This window comes from Hermetia illucens, chromosome 1 (assembly GCF_905115235.1).
Source record: "Hermetia illucens chromosome 1, iHerIll2.2.curated.20191125, whole genome shotgun sequence".
Classification (NCBI taxonomy): Eukaryota; Metazoa; Arthropoda; class Insecta; order Diptera; family Stratiomyidae; genus Hermetia; species Hermetia illucens.
The window spans coordinates 222,054,228-222,078,333 of record NC_051849.1 but is presented as its reverse complement, the minus strand read 5'-3'; the positions used below and the strand labels follow the sequence as shown (position 1 = coordinate 222,078,333).

Here is a 24,106-nt window from a genome sequence, read left to right as displayed (position 1 = left end):
TGGACGATTTCTTTAATATAATTTGCAATTACGATCTTAATAGCTTTGTAGCTTTCGGACAAATTAGATATAGATAAAATGAGCGCTGTTAACGTAAAATGGTTCAAAATTATTCTCTTGTGTTTACATACTAAAGGATAACAAGTCGGGAAACCGGAAGCTAGATGCTTCAGGTATCAAAGGTTTTGTGTATTCTTTTTATAAAGAGATTTGAGTGTGCATTTGTCCCATTAGTATGTAGCACGTAATATATGCATAAATTATGTGAAAATATCCACTTTTAAGTGATATTGACATTCATAGTTTTGAATTTTTGCAGAAACGACAGCTTTGACCTAGTATAACTCACCAAATATGGCAGGATCATGCTCTATACTGTACATTGCTGCAAAATTTCGTGATTCTAGGTTGAACTTAAGGAGGGGTTTTCTTGTCAATTACTAAAAATTATAGTATTGTACTGTTTTTAACTTTATTTGAACAGGTATCGGTATGGAGGGTATTTCGGAGCCTAGGGACCATAGTGGCAGCCTCTTGATTTTTTTCAGATTTTTTGGTTGGGTAGTTTCTGAGAATGGGTTCGTTAAAGTAATTATCAGTTTCAATCCTTCGCACTCCCCATCTTTCCAACAAAACTAAGACCGGCTTCGAAAAGTACTAACCGACACCTTTCATTTGATACCCCACATGACTATATTTGATGAAAAAAACATTACACCCCCCTTTTGCATGTATCGGTTTATACAAAACCTTAAAAAAGACGGTTTCTATTTCAGGGCCTTATTTTAAAAAGTCGAATTAGTTTACTCGTAAGTCGATTAATCGGTATAATGAGACGAAAATGTTCGATGATTTGTCTGTTCAAGATGTAAAACTATCAACTACCGATGCAGAGAACAGATCAATCATCCGAAGATTTAAGTAATATCCTACTCTGACGTTTCGTTGAGCTCAACACATACTAGGGCGAAATGGAATCTCGGTTACCTGAAATTTACTGCAATAGAACGCAGATCAAATGTCGATCGCGACTTTCGAACGTTTCAAAGCTATCCTGACTTATAACTATCTTACCTTTCTCAATTAGTTCCCCCCATTTCTTCGACCAAGCTCTAAGGTTCTTTGCATAGCCTTTCTCTATTTCTGCACGTTCCTGTATTAGTGTCTGTAAATCTGTGCATAATCTGGATAATGGAAATAATTGCAAATTTATTTAACTATGAGTAGCGACATGGTGGAGCTTACTTATAACCATCCTCTATTCTCTTCGTAGTTTTTTTATAATAGCCGGGCTCCCAAAAAGATTCACTTCCAGCTTGCAAAAGTTGATCGTCGCTATGATGTGACATTTTGCAACAATCTTACGTGCGCAGCTATTTTCGAATTTCAAAATTTACCACTGAATAATTAATACACTGCCTTCAAGCTTTGCGGTCTGTTAGTTTGAACGCTACAAGTACAGCTTGCACAGAGTTAGGCTGAAATAAATATAATGATCAAGATGAGCTAAACTTAGAAATTTAAATGTTTAATATATATTTTTTTTCAAGTTACAAAAAAAATTGTATCCAACATAAAACAAAATCACTGTCACGTAGTATTTTCCCTGGTCTGTGAGACCGGTATCGCATGCACACGCGCAAGATTTTGTTAGGTAGCAATGCTTGTGAGCTCGCGGGTGCTGTAATTACCTGCAAATGAGTAATTTTTCTGTCGTCGTAATATTAGGAAACTTACAACCAGTACCTCATTCGGCGTTAAAAGACGCTTACCTTTCTTCTAGAATATGATGCGAGTTACGCATGTCCCCACAATCAACTTTGACATATTGATCCAAGACGTGATCGAAATGTTACACGCAAGAATGCCAGATACACCATCAGCATCTTAATACATTTCATTCACTTATAAATTTGCATAAAAGTGGAAACATGACCCACCCATCTCCTTTAGTTCGTGATTAGCCGTGGCGTTTGCACGTAGTCGATCGTTTTGTAGCTTTGAGTAAATAAAATGTTGTTCATTAGAGTCTGGTGTTGTTTTTTTTAATCTGCTTTCCACTCGGAAGCACAACTGGAGTAGTTGGTAAACGTGTCTTGATCTTGTAAAAATTATTTATGAACCCCGAACGAGATGAATAAAGTTAGAAATAGGTCGTAGAAGCATTGCCCAAAAAGCAAATTCATAAGATTTCGTTTTGTCCTAGAAAATCTTCCATAAGTCAGCAGCAAATGGGTTTAAGGGAACAGAACCAACAGCAATAACAGTAACTGCAAATTAATTATCAAGGAGCGAATAGAGATCGTATCATGAAAGAAACGAAGTACTTAAAATCAACAGTTTTGTGAGTACAGTTGAATATTATTTGCATACGTTAGGAAGTGAAGACTTAAAAAAAGAAGCTACTAAAACTATATTTTATGAAGAAATAGAAGTTCACGTCGAAGATCATCGTCAACGCCTGAACAACCGATATCCAGCCTAGGGCTGCTTCAGTAAGGAACTTCTGACGTCTCAATTTTGGGTCGAGGTCCACCGATTCGATATCCTTAAAAGTTGTTTGGGATTCGTTTACACACCCTGGTATCGATCATAAATTTCGTTGTTATATAGGTTACGGTATCGTCCATCTTCTTGTAATAGTAATAATCGTTGCCGCAACAATCCATTTTGGATCAGGGCTTTAAAACGTGTTAGAGCACTTCATTCAAGACAGTAACGGACAGTAACGATACACTACAGTACACCGTAGGAGGCAATGTGGTTAGCATTACCCTTACCCGAGATTATTATTTGGATTTGACTCAGCTGCTCATTCACAGCGCCCTGTATTTCAATAACGAACTATGTGATCGGCCTAGAAAAGTTCCTGTGCACGCTCAAGATATAAATAAATCTATGGTGAAAAATTCATATTTGTATCTTTCTCCAGTTCTTCACAAAAAATTTCTAAAAAAAGCCAAAAAAAAAAACGGCTTTCACACAAGATGACTCTCTTAACTAAAAAACAAATTTTTGACTTACGACACCTTTGTCACAAGTGTGCGATATGTAGAAAAGAATATTTGGAAGTTTAGATGACAAAAACGGATTTGCCACCTAATTGCTAATACGATTGACTTTTCAGAATGCTGAAAGTGAATCTGATTGGTTAGCACCCTTGAGCGCCGCAGAAGGTAGCTTCTGGCATTCGAAATACCAAAATATACAGTTGAATATTTTCCTGGTATGAAACCTTAGGTTGATCATTCTAAGCTTCATTTATATTTCTCTCAAATTTTCAAATATTTCATTTTATGTCATATACACTCTCATATTATAGAAATCAAGTCCAACTGCTAATTAAATCGGTCTTTACATTGCTGTTGTCTTAAAGTAGGATGCGCGATTTTCATAATTTCGAAAAACGGTTTGCTTAATCGTGCCTACGTTTTTGCTGCATATTGTACATAAGTATTGGTGTCGTTCGAACGATCACAATATCAAAATAAACCATTTTCGAGGTATCATAGCTTTTTAAGGAGAGATAACCACCGTAAAAATCAAACTTTGAAATGATGATATCAAAACAAGTTGAGAAACTAGGAGCTGGACGCTGCAACTTTTTGTATATTTCTTATATGAGGGACATTTGACTGTAAGCCTCTGAAAAGACCCTTTTCTAGTTTGGGAAGAAAGCATTGTATTGAGAATAGCAACATGCGTTATTACCTATGTTTACGACAAGTGTTGAGGAGAAGGCATGCACAAATTTTACATGACTGAACTTTTTCACTTAGTATATAGAGAAATAGATTAGTGTGTATTATAATCGATCCATCCTTGCTTTCAGTAGTATGACATTCACTAGTTAGCCAGTCATTCGTGCGCAATCCTTTTGACTTTTTTAAGTTTAAATGGCGAACTGAAGTTTTCATTAAGAACAAACAACGGTCACACATATATTTTTCACATCGTTCATTGTGAATTTGTTTCCAATTAGCGTCAACAAAATACATATTAATTTGAAAACTTTCCAGAAGGTCGGTGATAGTCGAAATGCAAAAAATGGATGTTAAAATCCAAGAGAAAATCACCGAAGAACAAATTTGCAGCTTTAGTAAGGCCCTTGGTGGAATGGAGCAAAAAATTCAAACTATAGAAGCAGAGTTAAGTTTTTGTAAGAATGAATGGTTCAAACTAATCCTGTTCTGAAAGCTTTGATTATTGTTCAAATGACAGTTTACGAAGAAAGAAAGCGTATAGAGTTCCTTCAGTATCAAAAACAGGATGATAATTCCATTTTGTTTGACAAATGTCGTAACTTAATTTCGAATGACGACCTCGAGTCACTTTCAATTCAAGTGCAACGGCTGCAGCAAGAAAACCAAAATATGGCTGATGAGTTACAAGAATGGAAGGCAACTTACAATGAAAAGGCGAGTGAATGTGATCAAAATAGGTATACATTTAAAAGTTATTTTCCTAAACATATTAGAAAGTGTGGCAATAAATGGTGAATATTTAGAGTAATTGAAGACCTTCATCTGCAAAGGTTTGGAACTTCATAAGAAAGCTTTTAGACTCAATCTATAAATCTCTTTTGCCACAACGCAATGCATATATTTGCATTGAACTTTTGGTGTAAAAGTAGATGTAACTCCAGGCCGACCTAATCAAACTAATTTCATAATTAACCGACCAGGTCTTTTATTTGGCCAATGTTCAGAAATTTGTGGAGCAAACCATAGCTTTATACCTATTGTTATTTAAAGAGTTCCAACGTGCTAAAAAAAGCAAAAATATTTTGGCTGACTTCGTAACGCTATTGTCAAGTTAAGTCTTGCCTTGAGCGTGGTCAACGCACTGTCGTCTTTAGAGCTCTATTATGATCGTGAATTCTTATTCTTTTTAATTACCTATTGGTCAGCCACGCACATTCTTCTCAGAAAGAACTGTACCAATTTATATGAAATTAGGTGAGAAGTTTAGAACTCTGAACGCTCACATTGTTCTACTTTCAGTTGAAGGGGTAGGTAACCCCAAATATACAAAAACGGGTTGCCCCATTTTTTTACCGAATATATGATAGTAATATTGGGTGTCAAATGGAAAGTCCCGAATAATACTTTTCGAAGTCGGTATTAGTTTTAAGATCCGTCCTAGAGGGAGAAAGGTGGAAACTAGAAACTCATTTCTTTCATGGACCCTTTCTCAGGAACTACCCAACCGAAAAATAAAAAAAAGTCAGAAAGTTGTCCCCCCATACCAATGTTTACTCAAATAAAGTTATTAATACTAGCTTACTATAGTTTTGAGATATTGGTTCACTTTCACTTCAACTAATAGAGGGGATTTCTTAAAATGTCTATCAGCAAAATTTCCCGTTGAAATCTGCTTGGAGTATTCGCGTAATCTGTCCGTCACGGCTCGTCACTCGGTAAATAAATTTCCGTCCTAGTTATTAACGTAACAGAAGGACTTGATATTGTGAGTACATTGAAGGTAGCTTTTGGCAAGTCAATGCAAATTTTTCTGCTACGTTTATAGAGAATTTAGTCAAGATTTGTCTTACTATTGCCAATTTTAAATATAGGCACACTTGACGATCGTTCAATAAGTCATTTATTGTCTACTATTTGCAATGTTGTGTTTGTCAGAAAGTTGTCTTTTATCTTCTCGTCAACATAATCACTTAGGTCACCCTCAATATTGATATAGACGTCAGCATGCACGCGACAGACCGAAGAGTTGCTAGAAAACGGCATCAGGTCGAACTGCCTGTAACGCGCAAGTGGTAAAGAAATGGATTACGTAATTACAATGACAATTGCTTGATTTCTTTACCACGAAACCTATCAGCGATGGCAATGCCAATTTCATAATGAGTACATAAACTCCTCAAGTAGACTAGTTTTAAGTCATTGTCCTATGTCAGGATTCCGGGCACAATATCATCGGGAATATCAGCAAAAAGTATTTTGGGTTCCCGAATAAATAGTACTATCTAGTGATAAAATCCTCCAAGAATTGAAATTTGAATTATCAATAAAAATTAAATTGATTTCCATACGAAAACTCTTTAGTTGATTACGACTACGCCCTATATATTAGAGTGGAACAATTTGCACAATTTAAATTCCCGGTTTACAGCACAATGTACTGTTTACAAGAGGAATTTCGATGGTGTTAATAGAAGATATATTTTAAATTACGCTCAACCTCACGAAGCGAACCAGAAAGAATTTCCAATCTAAAGAGGATTTCATCAACGATATATAGTATCAAAGAAGCTACTTTTTCCCACGTTCCTTAAGTCCAATACAATATTCCACTGGCGTAGATGACACCTGTTCTTATTCTCCTATTGAGGCATTAGCCAAACGTACAAATGATATGGAAAAACAGGTGTACTCATAAGACAAATTTTCATCATATATAGTACTTGAATAGACCACGAAGTACAAGTACAAATTGTTCGATGTTTTCACATAGTTATCGTGAATCGAGTACCATATATTCTCAAATAGACTATGTGTGTGTGTGTATCATTTACTGATCTATATTTTGTGTTTTTAATAGTCCCAAGTTGTTAAAATCAACCTGAATCCGAGTTACGAATATTTTATGAATAAGGTTTGCTTGGGTTCAAATGTTCTTTCTTATAAGATTAGCCTCAATCACGCTTAATTTTTTAAGATGTATGTACACGCTGTTTTACACATGTCTCCTAATTCAATTCTTCAAGTAAACTGAGTTGCACAATTTGGAAAGTTCACTTGCCATAAGTCAAACAAAATGCACCATTAGCCGATTTTTTGCACAGCTCGCGTCATGGGTAACATGGTGCCTTTTTCCAATATCTGCTAATTCACACAATGCATATCGCAGTCAAGTATTGTCTATGGAATGGTTCTTTTGTAAGATACTGACATATATATTCGTTTATAGGAGATGTGTACGTTTTGCCCAGTATGTTTCCTTACATGAAAACTGGCAAAAAAGAAATTAACATATTTAGTCGATGGCCGATTCATTAGTGAGGAAATTCAAAACAGCTAGCACAGAGACCTCACATACACTATGCAGTAATATATACTAATACACTTAATGTAATTGAGAACGAAAGTAGGTTTACCTTAATCAGCTTAAAGTATTTGGAATACATTTGCAGTATTCATATTGTGTGTTTTCTTACAAATGGCACGCTTCAGATTTGGGCTGAGTCGTGCAAAGAATATGCAATGTGCTTGTTAACTCTATTAGAATAACCCAACATGAAAAAAGGTAGTAGCCCCATACATAGAGTTCACTGAAAGTATAGGGTTGTGGATTAATATTGCACCACATATAAAGCATCATATCAAAAGAAAGTCATTTGCAATTTTCCTTAGGTTCGTAAACATCGGATCGATTGTGATGCGGAGCACTGTTTATAAAAATGGCAATTAACTTCTCCCCAGATTTGAAATCTGATACATGCACGCATGCATCCGTAGTTGAAAAATGTTGGCGCTTTAAGAGTGACGCATTGTTTGAATCTTTAATCTAAAATATTCGTCTAAAAATTAGTTATGGTCTTCAAAATCGAACTACGAGCAACAAAACTCACAATTGATTATGAAATATCCGAAAATTATTTCAATTACGGATGAAAAATACATAATACCTGATCTTTACCATGCCTTGATTGTTAGTTTCCTATATTACTTGTGGAAGATTTTATAATTTTAAAGAATAAGTCGATCAGAATGCAAGTACTAATTGTTTCGTCGGTCGTCTTGGCCGTTTTCCATTCGAATTCAAAGTACGAGACTCGGTCACCTCGGCCATCGCACTCCATGTGTGTAATGTAAACATCACAGTAAGGCAATTGTGACTCTACGGCGCATAAATCTCCAAACATAATCATAATTGATCTTTTTAGAAGAAAAAGACGTTTATTCCATGGTGATATAAAAGTAAGTCGGGAAACCAGTGGCTGAACGGCTCAGGTGTGAAAGATTTTGCGATTTTTTTTTATGAGGAACTTACAATGTACGATTACTCATTCGCAGTAAACTCAAAAAGAAATTTGAAACTTTAACCTATTATTACTTTAGCAGTAGCTGTAGGATTTCCTTCAGTGTGCCCTGTATCGTCTTTTATGCTCCTGACAAATATCGTATTCTAAAATGAATTTAAAGGGACTCACAGACCAGACATTCTCAGCAAGTTTCACGACAATAGGCTCAACTGTTTCTGAGTAATTTGGATGTGATCGACAGACATTGAATCAATTTTAACTGTGTTTCACACAGAAAGGATTAACGTAACTTAACACACGGTGTAGGAGGGCAATAATGTTGTTTAATTCACCTAATTTATTTCACCCTAGTCATCAGGTTTTATGGCGCAGAACTTAGAATTTTACTTTCTTAATAAATTCTTTATATTTTATATACTCATGATTTGCATCACCAAAATGCCAGGGACAAGTATTTGAAAGCGCAACAATTGGCTGAAGAATTTAGGCGACAGCTAGATATAGTTAGTAAAGGCAGCAATATTAACCAAGAGCAAATCAATAGCGGTCTACAGTTGACAAATGAGAGAATTAAAGAACAATTAGGGGAATTGGGCCATTTACCGTTTATATTAGAAGCAAAACAATTGGAATTACAGGAGGCTTTGTCTAAATTAAAACTATCAGAGCGGACAATTTCTGCACTTTCTGATGATCTTGAAAGCTGCATAATTAAGTGTGAGCTGCTTCAAAAGGATGTCGAGCTGGAGCGAACGAAAAATCTAAAATTGCATAAAGAAGGGGAACATTTCTTAGGGGAAAGTAAGTTTAGGATTCTCTTTTCCATGTTAGTATTCGTCTTCCATTCATAAATTTCTTCTTTTTTTAGTCAACGAATGGAAACAGAGAGTCGATGATCTGACAGCTGAAAACAAACTTCTTATAAAAGGTGTTGAAAGAATGAGATTTCTTGAGGATTGTCTTGAAGTTAAGACCCGGGAAGTACACAAATTGAGTCAGCATGTTGATGAACTAAGGGAGGAAAGTTCACGACATGTATGTAACAGGAAATGGCTACTTTTTGTCGTTATTATTCGAGTAAACTTCAGTAACTAGGCTAAGCTCCAGTTAATTATATAAAAAGCAAGCATACATATTTATATTAATTTCGAAAATGACATGTTCGCACTATAAGCATAACAGAGTTTAATATGGCGTCGAATAATTGTGACTGGAGCTATGGAAGCTAATGTATAGTCCTGAAGCGTATGTGGTGTACACACTTCGAGCTGTGCATAATTGGAACCATAGCATAACTAGATATTCTTATATAAAATATCAACAAAACATTTCATACCTGAATCGCTCAGCTCTCGGTTTCCGACTTGTTTTCATTCTTTGAGAGATTCTAAAGATTAATATAACGCATTCGATAGCCATGTATGTATGCAGTTCCCTAGCCATGTATGTTTCTGTATTTTTTAGGTTAATATGATATATATTGAAAAGCTTACAAACAAATCTTGAAATAACAATGTTCAATGTTTTATAAGAAGTAATTTCATTCATTTCTAAAAAAATAAGATATAATTTCATACCGGTTAAGTAATTAAAAAGGCAAAATTCCCTTAGTTTATCCTGATATTGATAGAAGTAGTCACAGCAAAAGCCTTTTTTAGTTAAAAATAGGCTCCCCACGCCGCGCACCTTTCAGATTCATTTATTATGAGCAGCCGGGCATCATCCTAGAATTAATTATACTGCCTGCTTTTATAAAAAAAGCGAGACCAAGGAGCTTTCGATGAAATTAACTTCTTATCCAAAAAAATTCTGTTATATTATATGTAAATATATTTGCAGTTATATGGTTGCGCATATAGAGTTGGTAATTGGTTATGTTAATAAAATGATATTATTCTATATGAACAGGTCGCTCGTGTTAAGGAACGGGCAGAAGTCCAGAAAAAAGCATTCCAGTCGCAAATATCTGGGCTCGAAGAAGAGCTAGTGCAGCTTCGCGCGAATCTTAGTACTGCTTTCAAAGAACGCGATGAAGCAAGACAGAGAATGCAAAGTGAAGTAGCAAAGCTCGAGCAAAAATTCGCAGATGCACAATTGGAAATTCGAAGCTTGAAGAGCCATGTGGAAATTCTTAAATCATCATATTCCAACATTTTTGAAGGATTCGATGAAGGAAGTGAAGAAGAGGAAATTGAAAAAGAGAAAGAAACAACGCGTAGTTTGTCGATTAACCATATTTAAAATTATGTATTTTGTAAAAACCGTTCAGTTTGAGGGGGGGGGGGGGGGGCATGTTAATGCTAATATAATAAACTTTTCCTTTTCCAGAAGCTTTTGTATATTTTTGTTATATAACAGCAAACAAGTAACAAGCGATACCATGACCGTCAGGTTGTGGATAAAATCCAGCTCAATAGGTTACGGTGGGCGGGTCACTTAATCCGTATGGATGAAGATGATCCAGCCCGGAAAGTCTATAAGGGCAATATCTATGATAGAAAAAGCAGCCGTGGCAGACCCTGCCTAAATTGGAGTGATGGCGTAGGCCAGAACGCCAGACAGCTTCTAGGGATATCGAATTGGTGGACCTCGGCGCAAAACCGGTAGTCTGGACTTCCTTATTAAGGCAGGCCTAGACCGGATACCGGTTGTTGCACCGTTGATGATGATGATGAAACAAGTAATGATTGCTGAGCAATTGAATATCTTCAATGAAGGTATGGCAATAAACGAATTGCAGGCCAGTTTTGTGCTTCGGATCCTCTTGCAGAGGCAATGCCGCCATCCTGCAAATCATATAGTAGTGGGTAGCTATGCCATCGCAACTACTATAATTATAACTCTAACTACGGCTACATTAGTTCTCCTCCTGTTTTTCATAAAATGGTTTGCCCCTTTCCTTGACATCTACTCTGGGCAATATATGAGTACGTCGCATTGCTAGAGCGATATTCCGAAAGTGAGGTGCGTTATATCGGGTGAATATAGGTGAGCCAAAGAGAGGTTGAATTGATTATTATTTATCACAGTAAACCGGAAACATGGGATGCAATAAGCAACAATTTTAAAACAAAAAACGCTAAGGAAATCGCCGAAGAATTTAGAATAGGAAATATAAAAATGGCCCCACTATAATTTGTTGTCATTTCTGCAAAGAGGTTTAGTGTTTAAATTAAAAAAGGAAATTTACCAATGTTAATTTTTCTTGAAAGTTATTTTTCACATTGATTTGAATTGTCACAATCTCAGCAGATGCCGGATTTTACCTAATAGTGCCAAGCATTTAGGCTCGGACGATCCTACCTACTTGAAAACGCTGGCGCTGGTGGTAGTGGCCGGTGGTAGGTCAATGGGGGAACATCGAGCACGTATACAGAACGGTGTACTTCTGCATGGTTTGAACCAGACTGTGTGAGTCCCAGGGCATCAAGGGAAGCCATAAGGGATTTAGGTACATATTTGAATTATCAAAATCTCGGCAGATGCCGGATTTTACCTAATACTAGCACTACGTGCCAAGCATTGAGGCTCGGACGATCCTACCTACTTAAAAACTAAAGGGGCGCAGGTGGTGGTGGCCAGTGGTAGGTTAAAGGGAGAATCCGTCGAGAACTCTCCGCAATATCGAGCACGTATGCAGAATGGTATATTTCTGGATGGTTTGAACTAGAACATCAAGCGAAGCCGTGAGGGATTTAGGTATAATATTTGTAGCGGACAATATTATGGGAACTATTATACAACCACCCGCTCGAGACGCCAAATTTCTTTGATTTCCCGAGCCAATGGCTCATAGTTCAACTTTCTCTCCACGTATTTCCGTTCAATGTTGCTATTATGGGGAATAGCAACATCAATAATATACGCGGAGCGACCCGTCTTGTCAACTAACGGTACGTCAGGCTTGTTGTGTAGAATATGGCGATCAGCCAGAACTTGCCGGTCCCAATACATGCTGTAAGCAGAACTATCAAGTACTGCTTGCGGCTCATATAGGTAAACCGAACATGTTCTCGTGATCAACCCATGCTTGTATGAGAGGTTTTGATGGATAACCTTACATACAGCATTATGCCTGGTGATGTATTGCACCAGTGCCATAACAGTACAGCTAGAATTGAGATGATCCAACGTCTCTAACGCCGAACCACACATTCTGCACTGGTCGTTCTCCACTCGTTCTTTCATGATGAGCTTTTTATAAGCTCGGATGACGAGCTTGATCAATTCACGTGTTTACCGTGCATTACCTTCGACTTCTATTCATCGATCCGCTCTTGGTCCGACTTCACCCCACTCAGAAGATTGAAAGATCGATCCTTCAAGTTAAGTGGAGTCAGTCCACAGTCTGCCTTACAGACAGTCACATGCAAGGGACTGGCCTGCTCTTTGTTGTAAAAATAAGCGCGCAGCGAGTCGACTTGCCGATGATCTTGTGCCGCCACGTCAACCACGTCCCTACCTCCGATGTCACGAGGCAGATTGATCCGCTCCACGGTAGACTTTGGATGATGCATTCGGAATTTGGACATAGTTGTCCGTATCCGCCACTGGACGTTTTCTAGATCGGTCTTCGTCCACGGCAATATTCCGAATGCATAAGCCAGTAAAGGGATAGCGAATACATTCAACTCGCTTATTTTATTTTTCCCCGATAGATGCGATTTCAGCGCCAGCTTTACACGTCGCAGGAATTCGGACAGCAGAGCATCTTTCAGATCACCAAATCGAGCATGGGTTCCTTGCAGAATTCCTAGGTACTTGTAGAAGTCTGTCTCGGTCATAGCTTGGATGTGGAGGTCACCAATGCTATGTCCGGCATGCGGCTCGTGATGACCTTTACGGATGACTTGGATTCTACACTTGTCTAATCCAAACTCCATCCGAATATCACGGCTGAACATGTCTATTATTCGCAACAGACTTCTAAGATGGTCGTCAGTCCAGCATACAGCTTGATGTCATCCAAGTACATCAAGTGTGTTAGTTCGCACTTAGCACGTAGGCCATACTTTATTGCAAAACCATGTCCTCTAGCATCATTCAGTAGCCATGAAAGGGGGTTCAGTGCCATACAAAACCAAAGGGGACTTTTTTTATTATTGCTATTTTCATTTCGCTAGTTTCCTTACATTATTTCTCCTGTTTCTAAATTTTCTAGATCGAATAAGCCTTCAGGAGCTTATATATTTGAAGAATATTTTTCGAACAGTTACCAATTATGTAAACTATAAACGGCTAAAACTACACGCTCCACCCGTTTAGGAGCAAAAAGACAAGGCTTTTTAACACTTTAAATACACAGGATATGATACCAACGACAGGTTTCAGTATCCTCCTTGGTATAGAAAATCTGCAATTATAAATCCTCATAGACCCTTGATTATTAAATAATTAAATGAGGCTGTAAAGGAAAAGCATCGTCTACTGCAAACACATTTGGCACACATAATACTTTTCTTGGGAGAGAGACCTTTCAAGCCTTTCACTGCAGTTTCAATGAAATCTGCCACTCCACTGGCTCTGAAAACTCCCCATCTAATACTCTAAATGAAGTAAACTTTCGCCGGAATGAAAGAATTATAAGTATCACCTAGGACACAAATAGATGCAAAAATCAATATAAACGAGTTGTACATTTTTTATTCAAGTATTTTTGAAATAAATGTACGTATGTGCTCTCATAAACTTACTGATGATATCAATTTCTTGTAATTTTTGTCAGGATATAAACTGTTAAAGAATTTTTGTCTGACACTGGTCAATATCCCTTAATCGATCAAAAACAGTGCCAGCTAAATAATTCTTCATAATTTCTCTTCAGTCTAGTAGCTGGATTGACTGTAATTTCGTGTCCTTGAGGCGTCCAAATTTGCAAGACAATACTCAAGTCCTTTTTATTGGTGAAGTATTAGTATGGCGTAATGTGCTAAACTGAGAAATATTCAAAATTATTCGCTGTTATATTGTTCAATAATTGATGTCGTCGATTTATTAACGGATCTGGACAGGGTCGTTAAATGGTTTAATTACTCTGCACTCTGCCAATTTACACCATAAATAATTTATTATATCCTAGATTTATATAAATGCGGTGACTAAAAATTACGAATCAGTCATTTCATCAGTCATTTTCATGATTGCAAAACGTCCCAATTCACAGCGATGGAAAGTTTAGAACAATTTGATAAGATTTGTCATTGGCTTTGCACAATTGCTACAGCAGTGGGCATTGATTACTTTAGAAATAACGTGTGGAATTGGAGAATTAAAACTTGCATCAGCGTAATTGTTTTGGGGAGCATAAGTGTTGTGTACACGTTATATATTGGCCGACATGATATTACCTTGCTTATAAAGTGTATTAGTGCTTTTATGCAAGCAGTCATGGTAACTTTGTTGCAGTAAGTATTGGGATTTGTGAACAATCAAACCATTATACTCTAGGGTTCAGCAAAGCTATACTACACAGTAAAAACTCAAAAACGTCAAGAAGGGCTCCTCGTTTTTATCCGCAAATTGTATGTTATCAACAGCGAAGGAAGTCCAAGGAGAAAAAACATAATGCGAATGTCTAACGCGAAATATTTTACCACTATGAAAGGGGTTATCGCCATATGCATAATTAGCGTTATTATCGTTGCAGTGTACCCAGCATATTCTTTTATCTACCTGCGGAAAGTTGAATTATTTTTCGAAATACAGTTTGTAGGACATCCGATGAGTCAAGGGTCTGCAAGAATCTATATCGTCAATTATATGACCCAATTTTTAGAACTCTTTTTTGGATATATTGGCAATATATGGCATGATGTTGTATTCTGCACATTTGTATTTCATGTTTACACATTGGTTGAGCTCCAAAAGGCAGCATTTGATGAGGCGAAAGAGATCGCTAATGTCAATAAATGCGCTTTCGAAAAAAGCTTCAAAAACTGCGTTATTATGGTTCAAGACGCGAATAATTATATCCTGGAGATTAATAGTTTATATTCAGTTGTTGTGTTCGTTCACGTAGGATCAGCTTCCGTGTCAATGGCGCTGAGCCTATTTTGCTGCGTTGCAGTAAGTTTCCTCTTTATATATTTCTAGGAATTTGGGCTTTTGAGTAAGATTTTCAGACCGACTGGTTAGGAGCGTATGGATTTTCATTGTTTAATTTTATCCAAATATTCGTCTATTGTCTTATCGGAACATTTCTCGAGATTATGGTAATTTGCTTTTCATATTCGTAAATCAAACTAGCAACAGGTTTAACAAATCGAATTTCGAGTTGTTTTCTTTGATGTTAACTTTCAGAGTGATGAAATGGTCAACATCGTTTATCAATTTCCATGGTATTCAACTTCAAACGGAAATAAAAAGATGTTATTCTTTACTCTAATGAAAACTCAGAGAATAATGAAGCTTCAAATTGGTGGACTGGCCTATTTGAATGTTAACACTGCTGCAAATGTAAGTTTAGACTAAGCAATAAATAAAACCTTTTCGATTACTAGATCCTTCTACAAAACTCATAGATCTTCAAGACAATTTATTCATATTTGATGATGCTTCTCAATTTTACCGAATGAATCATCTTTATCATCATGAAGGAAAGAAAAAAAAAATTGGAGAAAGATACCACCGTCACAAGTGCTTTATGTTTGATTCACTCACACCAAATGGAAAAATGTATATAAGGTGAATAAGGGGTTTATTTTAGAGTCAAATCTTAAAAAATAAGATACATATAGTAACGCTTCAGAAATATAGGTCATGGAATTAAAATAATCAATGGAGAGATCTTTATATCACAATTCTTGATGTTATTTTATTTACACCATTTGCAAGACAAATTCACGATTCATGAAATTAAATTAACGTCTAATCATATCAAATTATCTCTTTCGTAAATGAAATCAATTCTTTAACAAATTAAATTAAACCTTTAAAAACTGAATGTGTGACAATTGAGCATTACTTAGCAAGTAGACCGAAATTGACTTAAAATAAATACAAAAAAAAAAACGCATGAGCCTTTCGCAACAAACGTAGGAATCTTTCGTACTATTTTTTGCTTCCAACAGCTAGCAGTGTCCGGTTGGCTCAAGTGGTTAGAGCGCTGGGCTGTGTCGTAGCGGAAGGTCGCGGTTCAAATTTTACTGGAGGTACAGGGATTTGTATCGTGACTGAATGTCGAATACCAGTCGACTCAGCTGTGAATGAGTATATGAGTGAAATCAGGGTAATAATCTGGGGCGAGCGCAATGCTGACCATTTTGCCTCCTACACTGTACTGCACATCGTGGCATTGAAGCGACTATCGTGACCAATCGGCCTAATGGAATTTTTAACCATTCGATCACCAACGGCCAGTTCATATTTTTGTAGTGTTTACCATAAACGGTCTTTTTCAACTGCTCTCCTCGATTAAAAGCATTGCATTTTGCCCGATACTGTGTTAAATGATAAACGTTTCAATAATCCAATTTATGAAAAAGAGACTGAAATTGATTTCGAGGTAGGATATCCCAATAATTTGAAGAAAGGAGGGGATTAAAAACGAAAATGTTTAATGCACGAATGATCAGAATGATCTATGACAACAAGGGGAAAAATAAGCTGCTTTGTCAAAGCCAACTCTTTTTGTTGTGTCCGAAAATTGAGAGAAATCAGCGAATTCTAACTTTGAGGAAATAAGAATGCTGTGGTGCCCAGCTAAAAGTGAAAATTGTGAAATTATGTTGAACAAGATGGCGCACTCAGCAGCAAAGGCAGCCCTGATCAGCGGAAGCACCGTGGTTTCATCCTTTGCAGCTGGGTTCAGTTCAGTTGAAAAGAGTCCTTCAACAAAAGAAACCAGTTCCAGATTGATGAGTTGATCAGCTTCCTAAAAGAATCTCGTCCCCACGTAGGATTATCGAGAACCTACAATAACAACGTATCCGAAAATTGCGAGAACTTTCCTATTTGTAGAATGGCAAATGTTTATTAGACATATTAATTAACATCAAATTGTAATGCGGTGTTTACAAGCGGTTTATCAATGCTGCTGTTTCAACAGTAATGTATTTTTATTACTTAACGACGTTGGTCGATATCAAATTATTTAATTGGTTTTACCAAAGTGTTGTCTGTGCAGGCGATTAAAATTGAAACCCATCCACGAAAAAGACTGAATTAAGCATTCTTTTGTGGACGTATGGACATAAATTATTCCATCTGAAAAGCCAAAACTTAATTTGTGAAGACTTAATTGCTTGTCTCTAATTTTCAATGTTTTATATATACGGATTGCACGCCATTCCTTTTGCAATGATATTTAATTAATTTCTTTATTCCAATATTTTTCTTGGTGTATGTCCTGCGAATAAAATATTGTACTAATGTACCAGGATGTATCGAATGTAAACCGGACTAATTTTTCAACAAAAAACCAAAAGAAACAGTAACCTGGGAGATTGTCTTTGCCGTTAGCTAAGCGATGAACCCGACCCCAAGTCTTTTAGGTCTCTTTAATATCAATTCAAACAATGACCGAACAACAGATTCATTCCTCGGTGCAGCAAATGTTTGTGGCCAATATACCCCAAATGAAGCATAGCCGGTTCACCATGTCCACGCGATATCGTTTTCAATTCGAAGAAGTGCACATTAATTCACTCTAGGTGTTTCTGATAAGCCTACAATCTTCCTTTATTATTCTAAGACATGTATTTCTAGGGTAACATACTCGTCGGTCATTCTGACATAGTCGATTTCATTGCATGGCATAATCAGCAATACATTCGTAGCCCTTTCTTTAAGTGTGACCTATCCGCTGCCATTTTCTTGGTGTGTATCTTCCGTCCGACTCTGCTTGCCTCTTTTTCCAAATCCAGAGTCATTTGGCCAAGGTCCATGACTCGGTGCGAGAGCAAATTGAAGTCACCAGCTTAGTCGAAAAGATCGAGGAAAGATGTGATGATCCATTGAAGTCCCCTTCGTTTTTCAGATAAGGCAGCATTAGTTACGAGAGTGTTCAACGTATATTCACAGATGACTTAAGATTTCAGAAAGAATTCGTAAGATTCCACCTTCGCTATCGGAGGAGTAATGGCAACAAAGGGGTGTCGCGATTTTATTCCTTAGAGCTAACATAAATGAAAAAAAAAATCTTAAGAATTCCTCTTTATATTTGCATTACGGGCAGGTTATTATTGGGTATTGTATATGCCCTTAAAACAGCAAAGTTGCCTTCGTTGTACTCGCTTCTATTCCATTAAATCCATCACATAAAATTCATGAAAGAATAATGAAATGTATTTCGAAGGCTGAGATAATTCGACAGATGTATATGACATGTATGTGTATTAATAAATTAATGAAAACTGTTCTTTTTATTTAACAATTCCGAACAGGGTTTTTTCAAAAAATGTAAACGATGCAAACCAACCCATCAAATAAATTACCACTCCATATAAATTGGAAGTTCCTAATGGAGAACCCGAAACGAAATTAATATTCGGCAATATCACGTTTCGCTGCTTATGGTCATTTGGTGAAATAGATCAAATGTTTGTAGTTTCGGTGAATGCAGCCCAGCCATCATAAAACGTATAAGATTACCCAGTAAGTTGAGCATAAAGCGGGACGACCAACTGCAGAAACTGGCAGTTCAAAAATAACGGACGTAAATGACAATTCATATTCGGTTCAAAAGCATCACAGCCGGACAGGTTTACTTCTATAGTAAATACATAGTATTGTAGGTAGCGAAGTTTCATAGTCGCTTGGTCAGAAGAAAACCGTTCATTTCCCAAAAAATTATCGAGAAAACAGCGTGCCTTTTTGAAAGTGTGCTATCAAAATTTTTGACTTTTGGTATTCAGTTCTGTGGTCCGGCAAAAGTAAAATGTAGGTTTCGTTGGTAAGGTAATACGAAGTACAAAACTTACGACATATATGCAATCCTCAAACACGATGATGGAAATTAATTGGGGCTTTAAAACGACCAAAGCGAATAGATTGCAATATATTGACTGGAAACATGGAAGAGAAGTGTACTCTAATGTGCTCTGATTTAATTTGTTACAACACGCCACCTTAGGCTTAGAACAACCGTTTATCTTCTAGTATTACACCAACTGTAAGTTTACTTCCTTCTCGTCCGACCCTATATGCCTCCCCAATCAGTAAATCTTAACCTGGTTGAGTATCTGTAGCATTTTCTCGAAATTCAGGCCCATGTATGGCACATTTCATTCAAAAATTATTTCAGGAAGGTATTCTAGAAAGCTATAAACGAATTCTTCCGAAGTGATTTCCTTTCTAATTCGATGCATTGTTGTTTTATAGTTGTAATAGCGTAAATAACATTAAAATAGAAATTCGAATTTGGGTGTTTTTTACTTACAATCTGCTCATTTTCATTGTATCGTTACATACGTGTTTAGATGCCCGCTCCTCAACCTCCTCACTGCTATTGGCGTCTCCAGACGGTTCAGTGATAAGAGCGCTACTCTCTCTTCACGGAAAACTTGGTTCAAATTCCGCTGGTGACAGAGGGATTTGTATCGTGACTGTATATCGGATACCAGCCAACTCAGCTGTAAATGAGTCTAATGAGTCAAATCAAAGTAATAATCACGATGGAGCATGCCGACTATATTGCCTTCCACAGTGTACCCTAGACCTGAAGTGTACGGTTACGATCTAGAATGAAGTGCTCTAATATACTTCGAGGCCTAAATCCAATTTGATTGTCGCACCAACGATTATCATTAACAATATTGGTAATAGCATTAAACATGTACATGGCTATGACTGGGTTCCTTGCTATGAAATATGGTGTATAATTCATTGTTGTGATTCCCGCCCCCAAAGAAGTCCCGTAGAAATAAGGATACTGTCAACGTGGTAGTCTTAGGAGATACGGTCGTCACAAAGTTGACAATCAAATACCTGCTTTACGGAGCTTTCAATATTCAAAATTCAGTACAGAGGCGCTGGGAGGGAAATTAAGAACATACATTACAGTTGCTCCGTAATTATGAAAATACAGGACGAGCTGCTGAAGGAGGCAAGGAGGACGAAACCCTAAGTAGACACAAGAGCATAAGGAAAAATCAAAACTGCAGAAGCCGCAAGCGGCTTTCATGGGGTGCGAGTCCCACGCGAGCCCACGCTAGCTTTGGCACTCATGTAGCTTTTAAAGATTTTTACACCTCCACTTATGAACAAAAAATTGCTTAGCTATATTAGAAGTAGACTATATCTTAAATCAAAAGATTCTAAAATATTGTCTATTTTCTCTATCGTTAGATAGCCCTAATGTAAGGCACTCTTAAGGTTAATTCACAAATAAATTGTTGCAAGATGCATGAAGGCACGTATTCCAACTAGGTTCTCATAATTACCAGGGTCTATTTAGTGATAATAATTTTAAGCTTGGGTCATTATCCAAGACTACGTAAACAGTTTGGGTTGAATGCTGCACATTAGTCTAAAGGCGGGTTTGCTGGTATTTATATAATGTTCAAAGATACATTTCTACACTTTCGCGGAAAAATAGGCATTTAAAATGTTTCATTATTTATTCTTAAGTTTCCTTTGCTTTAATTGCTTACTTTTGAAAACATTTATGTATTTTGCATTTATTTATTCGTCCCAACCACCATTACTTTGAATTGCTATAATTGGCATTTCGTCTATGCTTTTTTTTGCAAATAAACATGTGAAAGACATATATTTCAGTTGAATTTCGTATGTATCGTGGAATGGATAGCCTGCAACGGTTTGACAAAATTTACAAATATTTGGTTCTCATGGCTGCTATTATGGGCGTGGACTTGTTTAAACACTCTAAACTAAATTGGAGGATAATTCTATGCATTAGTGTCATTTTGATGGGATCTGCTAGCGTTCTTTATACATTATATATTGTTCGTGATGATTTCGTAGTTCAATTGAAATGCCTCTGTGCTGCAATGCAAGCCATTCAGGTAAATCAAACACTATATATATACACAATTATGGGTTAAAACATGGCTCTTCCAGGGCTCTACAAAACTTTACTGCACCCTTAAATATAAAAAAGGAACGGAAAGACTTCTTACTTCTGTTCGAAATGCTTTTAAGTTTAATAGAAACAGCATACCTAGTCGAATAGTAATAATGGATAAATGCGCAACAAGATACACATCTCTTGCGAAATGTGCACTCGGAGTCTGCTTAATTATAATTTTAATAATTGGCGCTTATCCACTTTATTCTTTCGTACGACTAAGGAAAGTTGAACTGTTCTTTGAAATACATTTGATTGGCTATCGCATGAGTGATGGCACTATGAAGACTTACATATACAACTATATAGCGCAACTTTTGGAACTATTCTATGGATATCAGGGGAATATGCTTTACGATGCTGTGCTATGCACAATAGTTTTCGGTGTTCACGTGTCTGTTGAGTTACAGCACGCAGCTTTTCAAGAAACACTCAAGTTTATCCGGAAAAATAAGCTTTTGTATAAAAAAAAATTAAAAAATTGTATGGTGATGAATCAAAACATAAACAGCTATATTCTGGAATTAAATAGGACATTTTCATCAGTGGTATTTGTCCAAATTGGCACAGGTTCAGGAACACTAGCGTTGAGTTTGTTTTGTATAGTCACGGTAAGTACATTTATTGTTTTAATTTTATTCGGCAGATGTGGGCGTACTTTTTTCCGCGAGGACAGATTTTTTGATTTAATTCATTTCAAAATTCAAACTACCTTTGTTTTAGAGTACATTTGTAAACAAGCACAGTCAATATATTTTTTGTGCTTGCATCAACGATTTTTTTTCACAGACTGACTGGTTAGGAGCTTATGGATTTGCAATGTTTGGATTCGTTCAAATTATCGAATACTGTTTCATTGGGACATTTCTTGAAATTTCGGTATCTAATTCTAACACAGCTTTTCATTACATTAACATCCATTTACCTTAAATAGAGTGAGAGATTAGCGAATATGATATATGCATATCCATGGTACTTAACTTCATATGGAAATCGTAAGATGATTTTGATAGCACTTATTAAATCGCAACAGCCTACAAAATTAACAATTGGAGGAATGGCACAGCTGAATATACAATCGGGAACAGCTGTGAGATAAACCAACTGAATAAATATAATATTTTATAATCCAACTAATTTATTCTCGTACTTTCAGATAATCAAAACAATCTACTCGTACTTAATGATGCTTCTCAATTTCACAACTTAGAAAATTTCTTTCCACTCAGAATCTTTAAACAACAACAAATAAAATATGGATTAGGAGAACCAATAAAAAGGTTTAATTATGCACAGTAATAGATAAATCCTATGGATTGACTAAATCATTTATTTATAAAATTAAAGTACTCTGTTAAGTGGGCTGGAAGTGAGCCTGGATCCGGTGTCGGAATAACGCTCATACGCATACGCAAAACCCGTCATTGTTACAGAATATCATCTGTGAGATTCTGGTCCATGATTAGGAACGTTGCAAATGGACAGGTCCACCATATGAAGTTTAAGAGTGGTCTCCTGGATATTCGTAACAAGATATTAGCTGACATCAGCCTCGAACGCGATCATCACTTGGTCGCTTGCGTACGAATCTACCCGCCGGACGGAAAGCCTAAGCCCCTAAGCTTAACACCGTCCGTTTTCGTGATTCGGTTGTTATTCGGCAACTGAAGGGAATATGGGAGCGAATCGAAGGAAAAGAAGGAAGACGATGCCACAACAATTCTTGGGAAATGTTGCGTAGTGCGCCCGTTAAGAAAAGGAAATTCATTGTTGCGCTGGTGAAGGGACAGATGCTGCCGCAAATAATAACGATTTCGATACCGTGTGCTGGCCAATCAAACGATCAAAGACACTAACGGTAAGCTAATCATCGACGATGATGAGCAGCTGAAAGGATGTCAGGAGCACTTCACCTCGATTTTCTACTGCACAACATCCGTTGAAGTCCTATCAGTTGTGGATGGAATGGCAAGCCACCGTAACATGCTTATCGCGTGTGTTGTGGGCAATAGGATTTGCCTGTTTTCTGCTATTGTGAAGATATTAGGTAAAATAATTCTACAACCCATAACAGGACACCTCGAAAGCGTGATCGACAGAGAGTAGTGTGGTTTCCGCTCTGAATCCTTCTGGGCTATATATAACACCTTGCTTATCATTGTGGAAAGTTGAGATCCTTGCTCCAACACCACTTCACCGATTCCGAAAAGGCAGGCAGCGGGAGCAGAGAGTATCTGTAATGCTCTACGCAGGTGGGGAAGTTTGAAAAAACTAATAGCGATGTCAGAGCGACATGTGGTGGCCAAAATGTCTCGACTGGATGTGGTATCGAATTCGATATTATTCAACGCACTAACCCCGCATAACTAATTTTTATTTAAAAGCTGGAAATGCAGATACCTCAACGTCAACATGAAGTTGACCTTGCTCCGCGCCCAATGTTCTCTGCTGTCGCTGCTATATGCGAGCAGCATATGGAAAGTAACCGCCACTGCTACTCGAAGCTCCAAGCCTTCCTTAATACCTGTCTTCGCCGTCTCAAAATAATGCCCAGCCAATATACAAATGAAATTTTCGTGAGGGTGGCAACAGAAATGTGAAACATTGGCACTAGATTGCGCAAAGACTACAGAAGCGAGCAATAATACCTTGAGTCTTTATAAAGTAAAAACTCTAAGCACATAAATAACCGCTCGTACATGGAAAGCGTAGCTCACGATAACCACCTGTGTTGATAAAAAATGCCAAAACAGGAATATACTGCAATCAGATAGTATTTCGGTTTTCTCTGCTCACACAACATGCGATCTACGTAAACTTTTCGCTTCAAATATTATCTTATCACTAAGCGATAATATCAGGTTCTTCGCTTACTACTTAACTCAATATCTTATCAGAAATGGTCTCATTTAAAAGGTTTTTCAGTGCTTATTTTGATATATCTGACATCATTTTTCTCCGATGAGTTTTCGTTAATTTCAAATCACTCGCAAACGCGACGGTGGAAAGCATGTTTGGAAATGGAATTTAACATGAAGCAGTGGCAACATCTGTGTGTGAATTTTAAAGTTTCT

The 24,106-nt window shown here is 37.0% G+C and overlaps 4 protein-coding genes across 5 annotated transcripts in view; 3 read left to right on the top strand and 1 right to left on the bottom strand.

Annotated features, from left to right (window-relative positions):
* Window positions 1–24,106, bottom strand: part of LOC119647274 (protein kinase C and casein kinase substrate in neurons protein 1) — a 30,654-nt gene that overhangs the window by 5,013 nt on the left and 1,535 nt on the right. For both annotated transcript variants that reach the window (XM_038048165.1, XM_038048166.1), the window contains exons 2-3: window positions 1,246–1,478; window positions 1,075–1,184 (exon numbers count right to left, since the gene is read on the bottom strand). In XM_038048165.1, the coding sequence (XP_037904093.1) occupies window positions 1,075–1,184; window positions 1,246–1,349 (214 nt within the window). In that variant the 5' untranslated portion in view covers window positions 1,350–1,478. The remainder of the gene's footprint in view (window positions 1–1,074; window positions 1,185–1,245; window positions 1,479–24,106) is intronic.
* Window positions 3,837–10,262, top strand: LOC119647275 (myosin-3-like). Its single transcript, XM_038048167.1, has 5 exons — window positions 3,837–4,159; window positions 4,222–4,441; window positions 8,451–8,806; window positions 8,874–9,040; window positions 9,914–10,262. The coding sequence occupies exons 1-5, from the start codon at window positions 4,039–4,041 to the stop codon at window positions 10,244–10,246; spliced, it is 1,197 nt and encodes a 398-aa protein (XP_037904095.1). The 5' UTR covers window positions 3,837–4,038; the 3' UTR covers window positions 10,247–10,262.
* Window positions 14,142–16,037, top strand: LOC119647277. Its single transcript, XM_038048171.1, has 5 exons — window positions 14,142–14,395; window positions 14,453–15,070; window positions 15,127–15,216; window positions 15,305–15,460; window positions 15,526–16,037. The coding sequence occupies exons 1-5, from the start codon at window positions 14,171–14,173 to the stop codon at window positions 15,577–15,579; spliced, it is 1,143 nt and encodes a 380-aa protein (XP_037904099.1). The 5' UTR covers window positions 14,142–14,170; the 3' UTR covers window positions 15,580–16,037.
* LOC119647278 lies at window positions 20,835–22,339 on the top strand. Its single transcript, XM_038048172.1, has 5 exons — window positions 20,835–20,970; window positions 21,026–21,643; window positions 21,822–21,911; window positions 21,967–22,122; window positions 22,189–22,339. The coding sequence occupies exons 1-5, from the start codon at window positions 20,875–20,877 to the stop codon at window positions 22,240–22,242; spliced, it is 1,014 nt and encodes a 337-aa protein (XP_037904100.1). The 5' UTR covers window positions 20,835–20,874; the 3' UTR covers window positions 22,243–22,339.